This window comes from Rhamphochromis longiceps, linkage group LG22 (assembly GCF_057381845.1).
Source record: "Rhamphochromis longiceps isolate RC_006_pf linkage group LG22, R_longiceps_female_GT1.1, whole genome shotgun sequence".
NCBI lineage: Eukaryota > Metazoa > Chordata > Actinopteri > Cichliformes > Cichlidae > Rhamphochromis > Rhamphochromis longiceps.
In genome coordinates, this window is record NC_140577.1 from 21,053,390 (window position 1) to 21,077,556 (window position 24,167).

Sequence of the window (24,167 nt, forward strand, 5' to 3'; positions counted from 1 at the left end):
AGGAAAAGGCAGATTTTCCATCATGTTTTCACTAATAAAATATTTAAATATATGTAGAAGTATTTAAAACTTGATACATAGCCTCTGCCTATCTCTGTCCGGGTCACATGTAACAGTCAAGAGCCAAGATGGTGTCCCCTTGGCCAGGAAATATACTGTGTCACTTTTGTAGTGCATTTCTGGCAAACTCTAAAGGGAAGCACTGTAATCACAAACTTGAACCCACAACTGGCTTGTTTCAATGTAAATAATCAGGGAGGGAGAGCTGCTCGTCTCCCTCCACTTTGCCTCCAGCCATTAAATGGACTGTACTTATACAGCGCTTTCTTAGTCAGTCACTCATGCTTCATTCATACACACACACACACACACACACACACACACACACACAAGCAGTTTTTTCTAACATTCAGACTCCGATGGATGCATTTGGGACAAGTCTGGGTTCAGTAACTTGCCGAAGGACACTTCAACATGCAGACTAGGGGAGTTGGGGATTAGACCACCAACTTTCTGATTAGTAGACAATCTAATCCACCTCCTGAGCCACAGCCATCACGCTAGACGGCGTCCCCTCTTTGAGCTAGGTTCGCTGGAGGTTTCTTCCTGTTAAAAGGGTGTTTTTCCTTCCCACTGTCGCCAAGTGGTTGCTCAATTCAATTCAATTTTATTTATATAGCATAAAATCACAACTACAATTGCCTCAAGCCAGTTTAGATTGTAAGCTTAAGACCCTACAATTATACAAAGAAAACAGAGAAAACCCCAACAATCATAAGACCTCCTTTGAGCAACAACTTGGCGACAGTGGGAAGTGCTTTTGTTTAACAGAAAGAAACCTTCAGCAGAACCACGCTTGAGTAGGGGCGGTCATCTGCCGCGATTGGTTGGGGTTAGGGGAAGAAGACAGGACAAAGATTTGCTGTGGAAGAGAGCCAGAGATTAATAATAACTACAGGGAGTGCAGAATTATTAGGCAAATGAGTATTTTGTCCACATCATCCTCTTCATGCATGTTGTCTTACTCCAAGCTGTATAGGCTCGAAAGCCTACTACCAATTAAGCATATTAGGTGATGTGCATCTCTGTAATGAGAAGGGGTGTGGTCTAATGACATCAACACCCTATATCAGGTGTGCATAATTATTAGGCAACGTCCTTTCCTTTGGCAAAATGGGTCAAAAGAAGGACTTGACAGGCTCAGAAAAGTCAAAAATAGTGAGATATCTTGCAGAGGGATGCAGCAGTCTCAAAATTGCAAAGCTTCTGAAGCGTGATCATCGAACAATCAAGCGTTTCATTCAAAATAGTCAACAGGGTCACAAGAAGCATGTGGAAAAACTAAGGCGCAAAATAACTGCCCATGAACTGAGAAAAGTCAAGCGTGCAGCTGCCAAGATGCCACTTGCCACCAGTTTGGCCATATTTCAGAGCTGCAACATCACTGGAGTGCCCAAAAGCACAAGGTGTGCAATACTCAGAGACATGGCCAAGGTAAGAAAGGCTGAAAGACGACCACCACTGAACAAGACACACAAGCTGAAACGTCAAGACTGGGCCAAGAAATATCTCAAGACTGATTTTTCTAAGGTTTTATGGACTGATGAAATGAGAGTGAGTCTTGATGGGCCAGATGGATGGGCCCGTGGCTGGATTGGTAAAGGGCAGAGAGCTCCAGTCCGACTCAGACGCCAGCAAGGTGGAGGTGGAGTACTGGTTTGGGCTGGTATCATCAAAGATGAGCTTGTGGGGCCTTTTCGGGTTGAGGATGGAGTCAAGCTCAACTCCCAGTCCTACTGCCAGTTTCTGGAAGACACCTTCTTCAAGCAGTGGTACAGGAAGAAGTCTGCATCCTTCAAGAAAAACATGATTTTCATGCAGGACAATGCTCCATCACACGCGTCCAAGTACTCCACAGCGTGGCTGGCAAGAAAGGGTATAAAAGAAGAAAAACTAATGACATGGCCACCTTGTTCACCTGATCTGAACCCCATTGAGAACCTGTGGTCCATCATCAAATGTGAGATTTACAAGGAGGGAAAACAGTACACCTCTCTGAACAGTGTCTGGGAGGCTGTGGTTGCTGCTGCACGCAATGTTGATGGTGAACAGATCAAAACACTGACAGAATCCATGGATGGCAGGCTTTTGAGTGTCCTTGCAAAGAAAGGTGGCTATATTGGTCGCTGATTTGTTTTTGTTTTGTTTTTGAATGTCAGAAATGTATATTTGTGAATGTGGAGATGTTATATTGGTGTCACTGGTAAAAATAAATAATTGAAATGGGTATATATTTGTTTTTTGTTAAGTTGCCTAATAATTATGCACAGTAATAGTCACCTGCACACACAGATATCCCCCTAAAATAGCTCAAACTAAAAACAAACTAAAAACTACTTCCAAAAACATTCAGCTTTGATATTAATGAGTTTTTTGGGTTCATTGAGAACATGGTTGTTGTTCAATAATAAAATTATTCCTCAAAAATACAACTTGCCTAATAATTCTGCACTCCCTGTAATGATTAAATGAGGAGTGATGTATACACATAGGTGGTTATTTGATTGTTGGGGTTTCTCTCATATTTTAGCGGGATCTTTACCTTACAGTCTAAAGCACCTTGAAGCAACTGTTGCTGTAATTTGACTCTATAGAAATAAAATTTAACTGAATTCTAAACATCTGAGATAACAGTTCAAAAGACACAATCACAGAGGAGTCTTAAGATGTGAATCGACAGGTAAATAAAGAGCGGAGCTTTGAGGCACGGTTCACCTTCAGTGTACTTTCACCTTCAGTGTACAACATTACATCAACACCCCAATCTGCCTGTCCACTTCGCTCTCCTAAATATCTTTACTTTAAGCAAGTTCAGAGATTCTTCACCCACCCTACTCTTAAGACAACAGCTCTCCCTTAATGCTGTGTTCACACCACTGCTCGGGATGTGACTGGCTGCACGCCATCTTCAGTAGAAACATGGAGCTATAAGCTCACGACCTACTTGTTCTTTTAGCAGTGCAATGATGTGGTGTAGCAGTCACAAAGTGTTTATAGTGTGAATGTAGCAATTTGTTATTTTTCTGGCTGACAAATATTATAGATAATGAAAGCTTCTTTCACCAGATTGTCATACCAGATATACCCTTCATGGTGCAACCCTCACAGGTTTTTGTCTCCTCCCAGTCTCGGACCAGGACTCTTTCACATGTTAGACCAATATTTTAAGAGATTGGACTGAATGACTCAAGGCAACACAGACATCACATCTCACAACAGGATGTGTTGTTAAACGATAAACACTGGACTTTGCTGCAGTGCATTATCCCTTTGTTGCTCTTGTCACTACAGAACACATACACCAAAAATAAAGTGGGTCCTCGAACTCCTCGTCTCCCTGACGAGGAGTTGGAGTTATCCGAGTTATTGTCAGTGGCTGCGTTAATGTTATGGCTCCATATGATGGATTTTTCCTTCAACTTCTGTCACTCACGGCAGCTTCCCTCTGCGAGTTGGTTGTGAGTTAAGAGTACAATGTGTCAAAGCACGCTGAAGAAATTAAAATAAAGAAATACGGCCATGGAGAGTTATGACTTTAAGACCTCTTTGAGGCAGCTTTAGCATGTCGTAACTTAAGACCTGCTCTATTGTTAAATGAAAAAGGAACAGGTTGACTGTAGGCAGGCTTACAGTGGAGGAGTCACCATTGTTTGACCTGCTTTATTCAAAGAGCAGCAGGCTGGGGTTGTGACAAAGTCGTCCTACACTGGAGCCATTCACCCCACAGAGGCTCAGCTTACCCCCGAGGCATGCTCTCTCTTTCCCCCCCCCCCTCTTTCTCTATCACATACACACACATCTATGAGTAAAAGCAGGTAATGCCAACAAGCATGTGAGGCAGAATAGTTACACAAGAATAAATAATTTAGGGGGGGAAAAAAGAACAATGCTGGGAAGTAGATGGGGAAAACCCTAGAAAAGCATTTACCAACTTTATATTACTGCTTGATATTTAAAGAAAAACTCCTACTATTCCTTGCTAAGATAATCTTGGATGCCATAAATAGGCACGACGCTGCTTTTTAATGGAAGCGTCAGCGTGCTAACATTTTCAAAATTACAAAGCATCACAAAGCAGGTTTGTTCGTCACGCTCACCGTCTGAGTTTATCACGTCAGCGTGGTCACATCTGATAGTTACCACCGAGGGAAAAATAAAAGTCATGGAATCACCAAAGTGGTTAAAGTTTAAAGGGATGAATGTTTGCACTGAAAACTCACAGCGATCCACAGTGAACTTGACTCAAAACCAAAAATGTCAAACGCAAATGTCAATGATAGCGCTGAGGAAAAGTCAGGGGAACACCTAAGTCATTATCTAAATCTGAACCACGAGTGTTTCCATAAAATTTCATGCCAATCAGCTTAATAGTAAACAGGTCTCAAACCATGAGGACATGGGATGTCTGCGCAAAAGATTTTTTGAGTCATCTCAGTCTGGACTGATTGGTGGCAGACAAAAAAGGTCAAAAATCTGATCGCAACAATTTACGTTTTAGATCTGTTGTTAGTAAGAGCCAGACATCTCTCCTCAGCTTAGGACATGTAACATTGCTGGCTTCATTGGCCTGTTAAACTGATTTATTCTGCTGTTTAGACAGAAGGTCCCTTTTACTATTACGGCTTCATTCAAACACTCCCATGACAATAAGCCAAAGTACTTACATAATGTTATGTGTAAGACACCCAGCCGACCGAGGTCGGAATTTTCTTAACACTGATATTAGAATATCAGTGTTAAGAAAATTACACTGATAATTACAGAAGTCGCATCATCCAAACATACTTTAGTAAACCGATGAGACAATAATTAAAGACTAGCTTATAAACTGTTACTCTCTGTCATCAAGAGATCAAGTATGCAGAGTGATTTGCTGCTAGATCCTGACTTACATGTCAGGTATAATTAATTATAAGTAATTAATGAAATTACTAATGCTGCGCCTTGTGCTTAAATGTAACTCTGTGACATAAGAACGGCTTATGAGTGGCTCACGTTGCCGTTTCATGCCACATGAATGCAATGAACTCACAGCAAACTAACCAAAGTCAAAAAAATTAGAAGTCTTGTTAATCCGATCTGTCAAAGACTGTCATTGTAGCAAAGATAAAGATTTCAACATCTAATAAATAAACTGTAGAGCAAAGTGGACAAGAGAAAAACTCGGGATGTAAAACTATGCTTGCTGACTTTGAAGAGGTCAGTGTGCTCCTACAGAAACTAAAGGCACTCTGTAATGTTCATGGACAGATGTTTGTGCCAAAGCGAGAACACTTCAGACATTTTGCTGTGTGCAGAAAATGTCTGTTCAGCCATTTTTACCCGAACGGGCAGCTTCGAGCCTTCTATGACATTAGTTTGGGTAGCATGTGACTGTGAGACAGACAGAAAGCAGGTGTCTAATGAAAAACCTTTTTAGCCCTGCATTATAAATACATAGGGCATTGACCAAAAAAATAGAAGAGACACGATGATGTCTCAATCTTGTGAATGCCAATGTGTTAATGTGCCTGCATGCACTCATTCTTGTGCAAAGTTAAAAATCACACACAACTGTTAACGGGCCGGACCAGCAGGATTGTAAGTTTGGACTTTCATGCAAAAAGAGGCTAGGTTTTAAAAAAAGCCAACATGATGCCATCACATTAATGAAAAGAAGCGTATGTCTGAAAGGGCCTAAAGGTACACAGTCGTGACTTGTTCTGTGGCAGTGCACTGCTAGCCCAAAAAAGTGCATCTCCTATATAGGTCCCCTGTGTGCATACGCCCAAATATACGCGTACAGCTTTGTGAGCACTGTAATGGTGTCTCTGCAAAACAGTGGCCTTGTTGCACATCAGGAATCAATCAGGATTATTACACATGTGTGCATGCTTGGCTGTGTTAATGCATTTTAATGCTTGAGCGTTATGTGAGAAATGCTAGAGAAGCGTGTGTTGCAACATGTACACAGTCTTGATACATGCAGATGTGTGTGCGCTATTTGTGTGGAGCTGAGCATTCGCAGTCCCCAAGGAGGCCTTAATGACTTCGGGAGTGGAGAGTAGATAGGCGGTGGCCGTGAAGGCCTGGCTGGCTGCGGGCCACCCTGGGTCGAGCCAAGCCCAGGCCTTCGTGTACCCTTGGTGGGAACAGTTTGTAGAGTGTACGGGCTTTTGGTCTGAGTCGGGTACAGTCCACACCCCTGATAAGGCTTCAGATAGCATCATAAGGCTCCGTTAGTGGCCTGGAGCCATGTGGAGAGAGGTCAGAATGGTTTCTTAAAGACAACTAGAGCTCAAGAGGGAGTCAAAAAGAAAAAGATGGCAAAAGGGAGAAAGACATTGAAAGCCATTAGCCCTGCCAAGTACTGAAGAAAGGAATGAGAGACAGCAAGTGGGGCAAACAAGGGAGAGAGATTTAAAGGAACTAACTAATGGAGACAGAAAGATACATATAAAATAAGTTATGAGAAATACAACAGTATGTTTTTTTTTCAATAAAGAAAAGCGTCTTTTTTCATTATGCTGTAGCTTTGCATATTTGCTTTACAGTAATGTAGACTGTGGAGTTAGTATTAAGCATATAAATGACACTGGATCTACAGGGTTAAACAACACAGACTCAAAAGCAAGGAGCAGAATTTTACCCACTTTTATTCTTTGTTTTTCAAATGAAATGAAGTTTTTCCTGTGTTCCTCAGATCACTGCCAGGATATGTAATAGACAAGACAGGCACCATCAGGGACTGTGGGCATGCAGTACGTGTGCTGGGTTGAATCCAGCATGCCCATTTAAATGTCACTGGGAAGGAAGTAACCCAAACAAAAACAAGTCTCCAAGCCCTGTACAACGCACATAGACATACCTATCTGGAAAGCGCATTACTGTGCATGTGGTGCATACTTACATTTGTTTTGTGACTGTGGTCTGTATTACATAAATGTGAATCTGCTTTTTTTGCCATCTCAGTTATAATAGGTATGTGTTATATATACAGGGAGGGGAGTGGGAAGTTCTCCCCGGGTACCTTTAGTGACTTCCACATCTCGGCGGTGGCCAGCCAGAGTGCTGTAGATCTTTCTAATCAGCTCCATATTGTTGAGCAGCGAGTTGAAGCCGTTGAAGTAGGAGAAGCTGACCTGATGAGACGTGCTACCCCCTGCAACCTGGGCAAGAAAGAAGAGGGGTACTTTAACAAGCAACCAAATAAGAAAAATAAACTTCAACACAGCCGTGCATCTGGATGTTACTGTTATGAAAATACACACAGCGTAAAACATGGTGGCTAATTAGCCGCGTTCCTCTCTAGCATTTCTCCACAGGGAGAAGCAAACTTGTTTCACCCGCTACTTTTTCCATCACATGATGCGCACTCTAAGGGAGTTTAATTAACTTTCTTTATGAGATGGAGGAAGTGGTAAAAGAAAAGAAAATAGAAAAAAAAAAAGGTAACAGATTAAAAATAGATGCCGGGCTCTAGAGGACATTCCAGGCTGCCCACAGCCTCTTTTACGCGAACCACGATCCCATCTTTATTAAATGAGGCTCTCAGAGGCTTAGAGGAGCAGCTCTAAATGCTGTATGTTTAAAAAAATATATGCGTTCAAGTACGACTACTGTGGGGTACTGTTGAGTTAGAAGATCACTGCGACTGTGCTGGCCTGAAGGGTTAAGTGAGGAGAAAATGTTGAGCTTCCGTTCACTAGATGGCACTGTTTGCTTTACAGACGCATTCAGAGAGGTCGCCTGCTGCTCAACATGGTCGCAACAAGGGAGGGAAGCTCTGGCTTAGGTGAAACTGCTCTAACAAGGGAGACACTTTTGCATCTGTTCATATCTGTGAGTGTACAGACATGGATCTTCCCACAGTGGAGAGAGGAGAATGGTATTTTGGTGAAAAAGAGTGAGGCGCTAATCAATTACCATGTTTGGTGAGTGAATTAAAGGTTGCCGTCTCACTGCCTATGCTCTGCTATGATACTGCCTTTAATGTGTCTGCAGTGTTTATGAGGTTTTGTGATACATGTGTGCGTATGTGTGTGTGTGTGTGTACGTGTGGGAGCGCGCGTGCATGAGAGTTTACTAACAGCACACCAAGATGTCTGGTCGGTGAGGTAAACACAGCAGAGAAAATGACAGAGTCTACAAGGTGTTTATGAAATGGGGCAAGACATGGACGCAGACACAAGACGCACACGCGCGCAACGAAAACACTAACACGCAGAAAGAAAAGACAAGAGGCAAAAAAAAGACAAACATCTCAGAGTTCAAAACAAACAGAGAGCCCGCACAGGCGCACAAACACACGCGCGCGTGCACAGGCAGAGATGATGGACTGTAAAGCTCCAGTCTCCATCTATCTCTATCTTCCCCATTCAGCTCTCCTGCTTGGCTTTGACACTGCCAGAGAGGTTAGACTTAATGACATGTTGGGAGGGAGAGAGAGAGACACGGGGAAGGGAGGGAAGGGGGAAGGGAGAGATAGAGGGGCGGCTGAGAGAGAGGAAAGAAAAAAGGAAAGGAGGGAGGAAGAGAGAAAGAGAGCAAGGGACAGATGAGAGGTAGCAGGGGAAAAAAGATAAAGGGGAAGAAGAATGAGAGATGGCCAGAAGAGGAAAAGAGAAAGCCACAGTGTTCGGTTTGTGGGGCTGTGAGAAAAGAGAGAAGGAAAAAAAGCACAAGAAATAAGTGGTGAGATAGAAGAAAAGAATCTTGACTTTACCTCTTTTATGGAGAATACAGTAATGACAGGCTGCTTTGGCTTGCTTGCTGACTTCAGCAACCAAATCATCATATAGTGCATATGAGCTGACAATACCGTGCATGCTTCTGCATCCAAAGTGTGCATCATTGCACATTTGGAATTTATCACGACATTTAGAATGACTTATTTAAAGATATGCATACATGAATAATCTACGAATGAGAAAAAAATGCATCGTGGTGGATAAAAAAAAGCCTAATTTTTCCAATTGGTGGTGCTAAGGAACACCTGATGCATCCAACCTTTTATTGTTTTAACATATCATGACTGAAGATAGTTTCCAAGAGACACCAGTGACTTGCTATTTTTAACCAACCTGACTTTGTGGCTCTTGTGGACGACAGTAAAACAAATAGATGAGAAAACCACAGAGCCAAAAAAAAGGGAAAAAAAGAAAAACCCACCGCCACGAGGCATTCCTCTACGAAGGGTGTGAGCATGTGCGGCCGAATGGTAACCATGATGTCCCTGAAGTCCAGCCGCTTGGTCACGCTGGATGAAAGCCTGTCGCGCGTGTTCCAGCTGCATCTCCTGCAGAATGGAGAGGTGAGGAGGAAGGAGGGGAGGCAAGTGCGTACACTAAATTGATATTATTGTGCACATATGTGGGTCAGACACCTCTTTGAGTTGCCTTTATAAATTAAAAATCCACATAAACACTTATGAATAATGACACACCATTTGCTTTCATGGGCCCCCACAGTGCCATCTGCCCCCCACCCCCTCCACCACTACTCTCAGTGCCAGTGTTTAGCCAGGCTTTAGCCTCGTCTCCTCTCCTCCAGCACAGGGGCTTGCCTACTGTGAGGCGTCGCTTGGGCTTTTCACACTCTCCCTAAATCCACATTAAATCCACTTGAGGGAGAAACATACAAACACACACTGGGGCAAGACAGCTAATCGCCCAACTGCTCACTTTGTCTCTCTTCATGCACACACACACAAACGCACAATAGGTCCAGAGGGACAACAGCAGGCTGTGGTGGGGACAGATCCCACAAGGCCTTTGAAAATTAGCAGCCATTATCAGTACCTGCAACCACAAGTCTACAGAGAGAGGCTGTAAACAAACCGCTGACATCAATGCTTCCTCTATCTATCAGCAAAAGACGGGGATTTCAGGCCAATAAAAAAACAAAAAAAACAGCAAGATAAAGCTAGCTTGTGAGCGTCTGACTCACCTGCGGTGTATGAAGGCCTTCAGGTCAAAAAACATATGAAGGCAAAAAAAAAGAAAAAGACAATGAGCCTGATGTATTTTTGTGCATGAGGTTTCTGACACATTACAAGACCTCAGGAAAGTGCATATATAGGGAATGCACGGGGTTATTTTGGTGCTCAAAAAGAGGTTTTAGTCAGAGCCAAAAGAAAAATCAACAGTGTCTTAAAATGAGTTATTAGCTTGTTTTAATTGGAGTTTTATTTACTCATAGACAAAAGGTATTTTTGCTTATCAAATATATTAAAAATGATACACAAAAAAATCATAGATTTACTGTTAAATAACGAAGCTGAACACTTTACTGTGTATGGGTTAATTACGTCTCATCTCACCAAAACTGGTCAGTTTTCTAATATGGAACATGAACATGTTCAAGATCCTAACACATGCTTTTTGTTCATATTATGCATAATAACTGCTAAGAAAAAAAATAAGACAGCTGAGTAACCAACAATAAAAATACATGTTTCAGCTCCAGAGCTACATATATGTAAAGAAACAATCAAACTGAAGTGTCAAATTAATTTTCTTGATATTTACTTGAATATTATAAAATTAATTAAGAAAGATTTTTGAATTACATTTCTTAAAGTATTAGGACTGGCTAACAATATTTGTACAGGAAGAAAGTAAAAATTAAGATTTAAATAAATGAATATCATTTTTTTAAAGTCACGTTGGACAAAACATATGGGGGCTGATTAAATCTTGAACATGCACGTTATTCAGCTGATTGATTCAGATGTTATTGTTGTTAAGAGAACTCTTTAAAAAAGGTATAACCACAACACAAAAACCTATGAGACTATGACTTATTGTTGTGTTGAATTTTTGAGTGATATTTCGCTGACAGCATAACCGATCGAACTCTAAAATCGAGGCGCCCGAGAGAAACGACTGGGGAAGAGTGACATTTACACAAAGCTGAGTGGAGACCGGAGGGGAGTAAGAATAGACATTGCAACAAAAGAGCTACATTTGCAAAAAAAAAAAGAAGAAGAAGAAGAAGAAGAAGAAGAGGAGGAAGAAGAAGAAAAAAAGCAGTAAATGTAGCAGGCATGTGTCAGTATCACCTATGAGCACAGCAGGGGCTCTGGAGAGTGCATAAGTGAGTGGAAAGCAAGGAAATGAAGAGAGATTGACGCATGTAAACACTTCCAAAGTAAATAAGGTGAGATATTTTAGTGTCAGCATCCTGAGTGTCGTGACTCACTTCTTTGGTCGGTTGTGAGTAGGTCAAAACACTTTGGTAAGACATAAACTGGGAAGAGAAAAAGATTTGGGGAGGGGGAGGGGAGCTGAATATCTACAATCAAAACAAAAACAAAACAAAAAAAACAAACGGGAGAAGCGTTTCGTTTTGCAAGCATGACTGTGTGTCTCTTAACATCGCAGGAAACACTGATCTGTGCATTTGTGTCCATCTGTACATGAAAGAAGAAGAAGACAAAAATTAGATCCCATTTCTCTTCAGTCCCGAGTCTGAAAAGCTACACGCCAACCACACAGAGCAACAAACAACTGCGGTGCAGGCAATGGAGAAGTTTATAGTCTCGGCCTCCTAAAATCTTAACTTGTAACTGTGCGAGTGTTTCTGGGACGTGGTTTTTATTTGGGAGGGGAGCGAGGGAGGCAGGAGACATAAAGCTAGGGGCTTAAGACACCCAGGGAGAGACTGTCAAGGCATTCCTAGTAGCTTTAATTGCCCTTGGACAAGAATAAAAACATATGACAACCCACCTCTGTTTGTTTTTAATGGCTGGGATTCCTTTTTCAAAAGTTAAACAATAGAAATGAGCAGAGTGGGATTGCTCCTCTCTCATTCCCCAAGCAAGCTTCTAAACGGCACCAAAAACTGTAAAGTTATCAAAGTTATCGGAGGAAGAAGCACAACGGTCCATTTAAACATGTGCCAGTGATGTTAAGGGCTGCCCACTGATTCGTGGTCGAGTCAAACATATAATTGGGGCTTTTAAAAATCTGAGTAATGCCAACAATTCACTTTTTGAGTGCTTAGGAAAGAAGTGGGACATGTGGTGTCCCCTTCACGTAATTCAAGCCCTTTACTTGCCAGAATTTATAATATGAGCTACTATGTGCCACTTCTCTGGACATCGGCAATACCGCTGCCAGGGACAACAGCACGCTGACAGTGCGAGCCGAGCCTTGGCCGGCGTCCATGTGTGAGACGGGAAAAATGCATGTAATTGGTGAGAATCTCTGGCTTCCATCAAGACAGTAATTGGCCAGAGAGAGCCCTTGTGAGAAATATGCGGCGCAAACGTTTTCCCCGATAATCCCATCTTGTGAGCATCTGGCAGTGGCGTGGTTACAATGGCAGAAAAACACAATAAACACATGCATGTATGGCAGGAAGAGGTGGAGGGAATAAAGGATGAGAACATTTTTTTTGGGGGGGGGGGGGGGAGACAAGGGTGGGTGGGAATGGATGTTAGGGAATTAGAGAAATACACAACATCATGTGTGGGTTGGTGTTCCCAACTTTGAGAACTTTTATGGTTGCACAGTGTACTTTGGGATTAAATTTAACTGTCTCTCTATTAATAAGCGTGTTGTAACATAACAGCATAACAGCAAACTTAAAGTATGATGCAATTGCACAGATTTGAATTTTGGGTCAAGAAATCCTGTTATTTATAACTGTAGCTGACAACATACAAATAATGCAGTGAGCAAATATTGCTGGAGGCTTAATACTTAAGTCACAGTTATAATAAAAAAGAAAAACATGATTAAAAACCAACATGACAAATATGTACTGTGGATTTTTACAAGTATCAGCAGACCAGCAGAAAAGCTGTAACACAAACTTCACTTTCTTCTGTCGTTTATTAAGGCATTTATCAAAAGCTATGAAAAATGATCAAACGCAGACAGCATGAGCAGGAAACGTGCATTTCATAGTTGAGCAATGAGTGCGGCTGGCTGCGAGCCTGCTGCTGTGAGGAGCTGGAAACCACTGACTGAGTGACTGGGAGAGAACTGGGCATGCTGTCAATGCAAAGTACAGCATCTACTGGCCGCAACGCCACACAGCTGCACTCCTGCGCGCACACAGGCAAAAACAAGCATACGCAAATACGCAAACACTGAAGTAAACACGAGGCATGCGTGCTGATGCTTACACATACAGTACAGTAGAGCCAGTGTGAGACAAGGACAGATTCCGTACGTGGAACTGTAGTTATGCAGAGACACTGCTATGCGCTTATAACAATGTCCCAATATCCATCTGCTGCTGCCCGCTGTGTTTAAGCCATCTGGTCCAAGTTAAGTGTAATATAAAAAGCTCATTCAGATACATGGTGAGTGTGGATGCAAACTTGGCACAGCTCAGGCCCTCCCTCTCTCCCACCAGCTCCACCACCTCTCCCCTGCTTAGGCTTGATTTAAGTCTAGACATCATATTGGAAAATGGCTCACACGCCACAAATACACTAGAAATATTCCAACTGTACTACACTATTTATGGAGGCCGAAATGTGTCTTTACCTGCTTCAGAATAGGCGGAATGGAGTAATGCTACGTGCATGTCAGCTAATGGAAAACAAATGCAGAAAATGTCCCAAAAGCATAACCTCAGTGTTTCATTAACGACTAATCTGGACAATGTGGAGGACTGTGCTGGAGAGGGATAGAACCAGTAAAAAACCCCAAAAAACCCTTAAAACATGTGACTGTGTGTTAGTGTGTCCAAGGACTGACAAAAAAATACAGTTACATGATGACAGGAGTATAAGACAAAGTGTACATGTGCATAAATCAGTTGGTGAAGATTTATTGCCTACTCTTTGATGAAAACAACACAGCTAGACAAAAAAGGGAAAACACAATATAAAGAATGTGATTTCATATCAGCCAAGCAGACAAAGAGAGCAGGAGCTCACCCCGGTTTTGTTAGCCGTCAGGGCTGGGGGGCTGGGAGGAGGTGCTGGCCGTCAGACTGGGGTCTGGGATGCGGGGCCTCCCTGCTACTGCAGATAAGGAGGTGGTCCGCTTGCCTCTACCCCAGAGAGAAGGGTTACATCTCCTGGGTCTAGGTGCGGCTTGCCCCTCTGAGGGCGGGGGGACCTGGACCTGGGATATAGAGTATGTTTGGGGAGTGCGACTGTCTGTGCAGTGTCTATTTGTGTCTGTCTACACGTTGGGTGAGTGCCGAGTATTTGGTTGTGCATATGGGGTGGGAATGCACGTCTGTGTCCGCGTGTGCCTGTTCGTCTGTGTCTATATGTCAGGTTGGGTCTTAGACTCAACCTCTCTGGGTACATCTCAGGCCCTCTAAAGTACGGAGGCCTATCTCCCCTCACCACACTCCCTGCCGGTGGCTGATGCCCTCAGACGTTGGTGTGTTGGTGGTCCTTGTCGTCTGGGGCTGGGCGCTCATGTATGTACCGGCTCACTCCTGGTGGCCGATTGGCGGGGCCTGGCGCCTGTGGCCCGGTCGGGCTCCTTCCGGGGGGTGGAGTGCCCTCAGGCCTCTGGGCCTGAAGCTCGGCCCTCTCTGGCACAGCTGGCTGCTGGCAGAGCCCGCGGGCACGCCACTGCAACCCCCTCTGGCCTCTGCTCCGTAGCTGCGGGGTGACCTCTCCTTTGGGGCTCTACTCAGCTCTTCCCAGGAGGGTGGCACGGTTCCCCCCCCTTTGGTGGTCCTCCTCGGGTCCTTGTACTCTGGGGCCTCTGGATATCTGGGGCCTGGATCTCCTCTATACCTGCTTCATACCCTGGGGGACGGGGCTATGGCTCCCCACACTCCCTAGCAGATCGTTACATGGAGAAACCTTTGGAATACAAGCATGCTGATCCACACAGGTGTGCACACAGGTGTACACACGGGTGTTCACAGACGCGGACTACACCTTTCTTGGCTGCTGCCTCAAAGCACATTGTGCGCTGTCTATCTTGCGTGCTGCACAATATCGTTTATTATTTAGTATCTACTGTTATCTACTGCTAGCTAGTTTATTTAGATGGTGCTGTTTTTTTTATTATTATGTTGCTCTTTGTTGTTTGCTTTCTCTTCTGTTTTTTTTTCTCCATACAGGTGATCCAGGTGTTTGTTTGTTTTTTTGTTTTTTTTTCTTTCTTCCCCCCCTTCTCACCGTCTCTTCTCCCCTTTGGTTTTCTTTCTCTCCCTCTCTTTCTTTCATTCTTTCTCCCTGTCCTATCCCCCAGTCATGTCTGTCCCGTTTGTAGCAACCGAAAATAAAAGAAAAATTCATAATTATAATAAAGGTCAATCAAATGGACCAATATGGCAAGGCCATGATGATCCACTTGGTAAAATAAATCCACTTGGCATCTTTCTTGGCCTTAAGACAACAATTCTGATGGCTAAAGATCCAAACGGGACACACAAAAAAAAAAAAAAAGAGAGCAGGAGCTCGGCATGAAACCTACCAGGAGGAACTGGGTGAATTCTCCGTAGCTGAGCTGCTTGTTCCTCTTGGTGCCAAAGTGCAGCCGTATAAACTCACAGTCCCAGTTGAAGGGGATGTGCTGGTGGATGGTCGTCTGGCCAAAAACCTGCTTCACATCCTCTACAGAGGAGACAATAAATGAGATAAAACATTATTTGTAATATTATTTATTTCCTCCATTAACAAGATGCAATAAGTTGATCCTGCAGACCATTGATATTACAATAACAATGCTATTTGTCATCATTAGTATATTGTTAATTAACCTCTGCAAGTGCTCAGGCCAAAGTTACTTCTAACTATATTCTGTTGATTAGGTCCATCTGTAACTATAGCAACTCCACGGAGTAGTGGTGAACAAATTCACCCCTTGTGCCGGCCCCGAGCCCAAAGATCTGTGCCAAAACAAATATGTGGATCTATCCACTGTGGTGACCTCTTGGGAAATAAGGGAGAAGTTGATAATGTGTGGGTTCATCTGTGAATATGTGTCATTTTCTAACAGCTCATATTTTACTAGTGGAATCCTAAATTGGCACTCCAAGAATCCCAAACTGAGAACTACAGGAGACGTCTGAAACAGCAAAGATGGTAGTAGAAGTTTAATTTGCAAAAACTGCACGTTTGTGCAAAGTTTTCACATCTGACTGCTGAGTGTAAACATGCAGTTATGTCCTGGTGTCCACTGAAAGAAAAGTCAAGTAAATACAGAGAAATTTCAACCTAATGTGCGCTAACTATTGCATGTTCCAGATGACAATAAAGTAGTTCTTCTACAAAATAACTGCCCATACAAGTTTCAGTATGGCTGCCAAGAGGCGAGACTCGCTCTAGAATAACTTTGATAACATGGAAGCACTTAAGCACAAGTGCCTTCGACTTTTAAAGAAACTTGGTAAATGAACCTTGCTCTGCTGCCCTATTGACTTCTTGTAAAACAGAGACTATTTAAACAAAATGCAGCAACCAGCGAGGCAAAGCAAAAGCATGCCAGCTTTTCCTCGAACCTTTAACAATTACAGATCGCACCGCACTTTTAAGGCTAATGGCCGTGCGTCGTATGAGGCCTCCATTAAATAAAAATCCATCCACGGTTTCTTCCTGTTCAGGTTTTTAGTTTGCTCTAATTAAGACCTCAAATCTGAATGCTGCAAAGTCGTGTGAGTCAAGCCTTAACAAATAGCATGTGTTTCCTGACTTCTGGTTAACATTAGTAATTATTTCATTTCCCCCCCCTCCAAAATAAATAAAGAAATAAAATAAAAAATGTGCAATTGTTGCTGACAAAATGTCAACGTCAATCTCGCGAATACAATTCTGCTCTGATTGAGACTTAAGTTCCCGTAAATCAGTGGTGAATGACACATGGCAGAACTTGTTCGAGCTGTGTAGGCTCTGTATTGAGAAGGAAAGGCTTTTCTTCTCACTTATGTTCCTCTGCCTGAACCCTCTAAGCCTCTGCAGCCAGTGGAGTGGAGAGACACTGAACATGAGTCCTAAATTACAGCCTTACTAAAGAAACAAAAACAAACCAATAGAGCGACCTGTTTCTTATTACCAAACAGGCTGCGCTGAAGGAGTGGAGAAAGGAAAAAGGAGGAAAGAAACTATTTTTTTTCCTTTTTTCTTTTTTTTTTTACAGAAAGGGAGGGAAATAGAGAGTGAGTGAGTGAGAGAGAGGGAGAGAAAAGAAAGGTAATATTTACTTCAGCCCAGCATTACCTTCTGAAGGAAGACAGCTTGTGTGTGTGTGTGTGTATGTGTGTGTTTCTTTACACTTTAATGAGGCAATAAATATACAGCCTTTAATTCTTTAAAGGACAGGCCGCTCCCGAGTGTGACGTTTATATTATCAGCTTTTATAGACCTGTCAACACTCAGACCTCTTTAAGTCTTTTTTTCCCTCCCCACCTTTCTTCTTCTTCTGTTTTTTTGTCTTTCTGGCGGAGCTACAACTGCATTTATACGCTATGTTACGTTGCAGTTTTTATGAAGTCAACTTTCCAGCAAATTATGCATTTATATTTTTTACGTGCTACAAATTCTGAGCAATGCGCCGCCCTTGTACTTAACACAAAACTGCTCGGGTTATTATCGAATAATAATAAAAAAAATAAAAATGGCCTGACAGAAAAACTAAATGAAATTTGGAAAAAAAAAACAGAAATCGGACTACAGACATTTATTACACAGGGAAAACAAACAGGGCTTTAATGCGGCACGAGCTGCATGTATGAATGCTTTTAATAGGTAATAAAAGAAAGGAGTTCTTATTTCTGTGCCTGGCTTGGTGAGGCTGTTTAATCAAATGAGTGGCATGAATAGTGAAAAAGAGAGCAGGAGTAAAAAAAAAAAAAAAAAATCTGCAATGTGTCACAATAAAGCAACTTTGACAAGCCTATAATCTCAGCCACCAGTTATTTGCTTTTCTTGGTGAACACGGTCGCCCGATGCAAGTGGCAGACGCTGCAGCCAGTGTTTATGCGTTGCACGATGTGTGCTATGTTTTTCGTACAATTTTCCACTCGTACGCAAGTCTCATAACTCGCAAGTTTTGGGATATTCATTAACCTTTGGGAGACGCAGAAAAACAGCAGACCTTTTAATTGCCACCAAGACAACGTCACTCTAATTGATCCTTTTAAATATGAAAATTTACATATGTGCATATATAATCACCCGCAATGATCTTGCACCCTGTCGACAGCAACAATTAAAATGAAATTCACTTACTCTTCCCCTGTTTGCGAGCGGGATGTGTGCACTGCATTTCAAATCAAGCCTAATGTGCCAACACCTCGCACACCTACAGAAGGCTGGCATTAGACTTGTTTAAATCAATTAGGCAAATGTGAAATGAGCAACGAGTACAAATGTCTTCCCTTTTCACCTACGAGCTTCCAGGCATCACAGTAATGGTGCCAATCATGCACACACACACACACACACACACACACACACACACACACACACACACACACACACACACACACACACACACAGAGCCACCCACCCCTTCCTCCATCTTCATCTGCATCCCGTAGTTTCCGCCAAACCTCTCCAACGCCGACCCTAACCTCATTTCTGCAGATAAGCTACCAGACCACGTACAGTATTTTTGTTTGTGGATGCAGCTCTAACAGAACAGACAAGTTGAGGTCAGACTCCCCCCCCCACCCAACCCTCCACTCCCCGCACCTCCACATAAACAAAGGAGGACTGCACGAAAACTTCTTCAGGGCACATTTAAGAGGAGCGCGCTGCCTGAATAAGTCTTTGGTAAATGTCAGCGAATGAGGTTCAGTGTTCAGACCTGAACTTTGTCTCACTTTACATAATAACATTATTGCTACGATTCAATAAACCGGCACTTCTATTAAGTCCTGATTAGTTTTGTGAGCTGGTATCATCCTCAACATGATACGAACGCACAACCTGAGGAAACTGCAACATTAGAAAGAGTAGAAAAGGTTTTCCCAGTGTATCTTTTTTTGTCTCTCCAGATTTTGTTTTACTTGAACTAAGAACACATGTGTCGAGCAAATGACTTACCTGACAATATATAACAAAGACAACGATGCTTTTCTCATGATTGAAACTGCGGTACGTGTGATAAGAATATCAATACCATAACAGGAACAGTTTAAAATGAGCACAAAATACGCGTCTGTACCAGAAGTGATCATAACTTTCTGAGCTTTTTACTTTGAGCAGTGAATCAGTATACACTTTTAAAGTTTATCACAATATCTACTACATGCATCAGAATCAGGATCAGAATTATGTTTAGTAAAAATAAAATATGTTTAATAAAAAAAACTGTGGTACGGAAATTGATTGTCTGGCATTTACATCAGATTTGCACAGTAGATGCATCTGTGCAAACTTAACTACAGCTAAAGGTTAACTTGTAAATCAGATGCAGAGTTACTTACCAAAAGTGGTAATCCCAATGCCCGTTTTATCAAACAGCAGGAAGGCAACCATGAAAAGTGAGTCTGGGGCACACAGCACCGATTCAAATGCTACAAACTCCTGAAAGGAGATCAAGCTAGGAGAGAGAAGGACAGAGGGAAAGAGGATAAGTAGGTCTGTAACAGACGGTTAAATGCTGCCATTTGAGCTGATTCATTACTGTGGTACGTTGTGTTTCAGGTTCCCTGTATAAATACTTCATCGGCTACGCATGTGATCATTGAGTCTTTGATATTCAATTAGCCATGTAATACATAATAAAGACTTAAGCGTAAATTACACTAATGAAATGAAATATTAAATAAAATAATTTAAAAAAACAAGTGATTTTTACACAGCATTAAACTGTAGACACCGTCATAATTACTGCCACACAGTGGCAAACCAGCACACTTGGACAAGCTATCAATCTGCGCAACACGTAATTCAAGCAGCCTTTTATCCTTTTAGTCTGTTATTCCATATGTAATGTAATAAAATCATCGAGTGTGACAGCAAGAAAATAAAACATTTTTAAAAGCTCAGTGTGTGTTCCCAGTCTGCGCTGGCAGCTAACACTGAGAGGGCCAACTTTACACCACACAAAAAAGGCTTGAAATAGGACGTTTCACATGCAGAGTGTGCCATTTTAAACAAGCAGACAGGTGTGCAGGGGCTTGGGAGCCAGTTAAGGACATCAACATAAATTTAATATAAGATGAAGCCATTATGTGAAAGCCAACAGGAGCCATGGCGAAAAACGAGAAAATGAAGGGTGAACTTTGTTTGCCACAACACTATGAGACGAGCTGAAAGTCTAGTTTTCCTATTACAGCACTTCATCTCTTTGTCACTGTTTTCCTAGAAGCCTCAATAGAGGTACACACGTCCACATGTACCATCAGCAAGCAAAAAAATAAACACAAAAACACTGCCTATGTGTGAGCCCACTGAGAGCCCCCTCAGGAAAGTCCCACTGTGGAGAACTGGACCACGCAGTCTAGCCTTTATATAGGCCGTGGTTCATAGTTGCCCTAAGTCCATTATGAATTTCACAAATGGATCTGATAATTACAGGAAGGGTCAGCGTTAATGAGCAGTCCCCGAGCATCCATCTATTAAACCCATTTCAATTTCCGAGGGGGAGTGTGGCAAGGAAGGAGGGGGGGCAGTGATTGCATTTTCCTTGTTGTTGTAATTAATTATGTTACTGATGAAATTTAGAGGTGTTTGTTTGGCCTTTAGAGTTTAGGTTTCAGGCTTGTGTGCATTTATATATACACAAAGTATAGGTTTATAACCAGAAAAAGACTGCAGTATAGAAGATTGGAGGAGGAGGCGTCGACAGAAAGTAGTGCTTTAGGAACTTATTCTTAAACATGAATCCCAGAGATCTTTCATAAAGCAGCGCTTGGATAAAAGCTTTATAGTCTTTTGAATGCAGTCTTCAAAACTACTTTTTCTCCCTTCCAACATTCGTGAAAAACCCAACGAGGCAAAGCGGCAGCGACAAAAGACACAGATTAATACCTGCTTTCAATAAAAACCCAGAAATACATTTCGAAAGATAGCATCGATACATTTCGAGAAAGGCATTGTGTGTGTGCTGGAAAGGGAGCCGCTCAAGAACAAAGGGAAGTGTGGAGAGGGGATAAAAGTGAGCGTACGGTTTCTCCTCAGCGGCAACTGAAATCAGCTGTCATTGTTTCAAAGGCAAGGCTAATTGTTTTATTAACTAAGCAGGTAGTTCTTAAGAGCAGGCCCCCGCTGATGGTAAGTAGGTGGAAGGGGGCACAAAAGCTCACTGCAGAGTCCGGGGATCTACTGTTAAAAACAAGGCTAATACCCTCGCCGCTCACACTGCTGGAATACTCACAAACTCTCCAACACCTCGCCGATCCTGTGCGACACGTGCACAGCACACTCGCAGGTTAATAGAAGGAATTTAAGCAAGCACAGCCTCAAAGACTCACAGAGAATCGCTGTTTTGAGATGGAAACAAGGGAAAATGTCAGCTATGTGTTTTTGGAGTTCTTTTCACACGCATCAATTTGCATTCACGCTGGTCATTCCGTCTGTGTTTTCCCAGACATGGATAATCAGGATATTAGTGTAACCGAGAGGGCCGTTGATCAAGAAAGGGATTGGACCACGGGGGTGGGGAGGGGTCCAGACAAGATCCAGGGGGCATCTCCGTAAAGCGCACTGAAAAACATTCCACGTGCTCATAAGCATTTACACACAACTCTGCAGCCAGGGATGAAGCTTATGATGGTTGATTAGCAAGCGCCATGACGGCTGCAAAATGATTACCATGAGGGGAAAAAAAGGGGGGGGGGGAGGGTTGCATCATTTTTTGCTATGCAGACTCAAACCCTGACGAGACCGCTCAATAATCAAATCAACCAACAGCATCTACCAACCATCAACTGCTATGGCATGTGTCCAGGGCTGCCCCATCCATGTTTGCAGGCTGGGATGAACCGCGGAAGACGGGGCTAATGTGATACTCCTCATTTGCTTACTTTACTCCATGGGATTTGTTAAATCCTTTAAACAGCAATATTTATGGGATGTATTACATGACAAAGGCTTGCATGTGTTTCTATGGATGACAGCTGAATGACACTTTTGTCATGATGCCAATTCAATGCAGTTTAAACTGTCTCCGATATGCCTGTCTGACATTACAACTATATTCCACATATATATGTTTATCTCATCTTCATCACCCAGCTTTTACTTCTGTCTTCTCTCAGCAGGCATTTAAATACACAAAAAATATACAAAAAAACCCAGGCTTGGAAATACTGTTTACAAGTAACATAAATGCATGGTGTTGCTGTGGCCCGGCTGATAGAAAGACAGCTCTCCTTCGTTGATAGTAGTGGGGGAGAGGGGCCTAGAGGGGCTTCAATAATCCCCTGTCCGTGGCATCTTGGCACTGTTACTGACAGCCTTCCACCCACCTAGAGAACACTTGCACACAGACACACCCCAAAAACCCCACATACACACACACACGCAGGTGAGCGGTATGTGTTCGGCTTCTAGGAGTGGACACCCACCAGTCCAAGTCCAGAATGCTCGCAGCCTCTGGAAGACTGCTATTTTCCCAGCACGCTCCCTTAACAAAGTTTTTTCTTTTTTTTTTTCCAAACCTCCAAGAGTCTATGGGTGGAAGTGTTTTTTTTTTCACACTTGAACAGATGCTTCTATCAAAATATCAGGGGGAAGAAGGAACGGATAGAAAGGTAGGGAGTCGGAAAGAGGCGAATGAAATAGAGGGAGCTCAGAGTGCATTGTAGTATGTGAGTGCAAAGAGAGAGTGATGATCAGAAAGGAGGAATGTGCGAAAAGTCAAACAAGAAAAAGAGAGGACATAAATAAGTTGACTGAAAGAGAAAAATCTTTAAACCGTCTTCTAGGCCTGTATGTCAGGTCCCTGGAAATTGAGGCATCTCCACCCTCAAAGCCCTGTTTCTGTTTCGCTCTCTCTTGATCTATCTATCTATCTGTCTCTCTGTCTCACGGGGACGGCGAGAATAAGAGGGAGAAAAGTGATTTCCACATAACAGATTGTTAGGACTGTCACTATATCCCCTGATTTACACAGTCACAGAGAGGGAGACAGACAAATGTATTTTCACTGTTTACATTGCTCCCCCCCCATTCCACAAACATTGAGCCACTCAGATACACACTCACACACACATTGTGTAAGAAAAATTTCTCTCGCACAACACAAAAGTAAGCGAGCGTGCCACCTCCCATCCGACCCCCTGCTAAATCTATTGTCCCCACACTCATCTTGCTGAAATGGAGTCCTACCTGGCAAAAACAGCAGCAGGCGCACTAGCTGCAAATACGCTGCACCTCATATACCGACCGAAACGTATTGTTCGCGAGTGTATTTGCATGAGATCGGGCATGCTGGATGAAAATCCAGCCGCTAAAGTGGCTTGTTTTGTCTTGCTCCTTGTTCTTTTCTGGAGCTTTGCACGGCTGAGTGCTTAAAAAGAGAAAACAAAAAAACTACGCAATTCTGTTTTCATGCTACAGGCGACGGCCCTGAGGCTGTCGCATCTCTACTTATTGTGTTTCTTCTGTGTTTGTGAGGTCTGCAGAATAATCATCTGGTCTCTTTTGCCTCATCAACTCGTTTGTCTGTTAAAGTTCAGGAAGAAAATAACACATCACAATGCACAGGCCTGTACAGCGACTATACGAAAAGAAAGTGAATCACATCTAAACTAAGTCTAAACAATATTTGGAAGGAAAAAAAAGATTTTTTTTCTTTTAAAAATGACTCTTTTTCCTGTTTTGCCCCCATATCATTTCCATTCTCTTCCACAAAACCAAAATGAGGTTTAGATACAAAGCCTGGGCCATGGGTTCCTAATAGATTTACCCTGATGCCACGGCCACCATTTATCCTGCTCCAAAGCCGCACAATGCAACTGAGTGCTCCTGAATAGCATGGGCAATTACAGTGCATGTGTGATTTTTTTTCTCTCTCTCTGTGTATGTGTGTGCGTGCGTGCGTGCATGTGTGTGAGAGAGAGCATGCACGTTGCTCTCTCTTTTTCCAATTCCAAAAACCCCCACTACTCACATCTCACTGTCCTCTGTAAGTGCAGACACACACACACACATACACACACACACCTTAAAGCAGATGTAATAACATGAAACTACACAGCCATGTGCACTTTGCTCTTTGTAGAAGCCCAGGTGGTTACCATGG

At 42.7% G+C, this 24,167-nt stretch overlaps 1 protein-coding gene across 1 annotated transcript in view; it reads right to left on the minus strand.

The window, feature by feature from the left end:
• slc25a13 (solute carrier family 25 member 13) overlaps nucleotides 1-24,167 on the minus strand; it is a 54,263-nt gene that overhangs the window by 26,631 nt on the left and 3,465 nt on the right. The window contains 5 exon segments of the mRNA XM_085395575.1: nucleotides 7,070-7,208; nucleotides 9,211-9,286; nucleotides 9,288-9,337; nucleotides 15,447-15,586; nucleotides 19,402-19,517. Of these exon segments, the coding sequence (XP_085251701.1) occupies nucleotides 7,070-7,208; nucleotides 9,211-9,286; nucleotides 9,288-9,337; nucleotides 15,447-15,586; nucleotides 19,402-19,517 (521 nt within the window).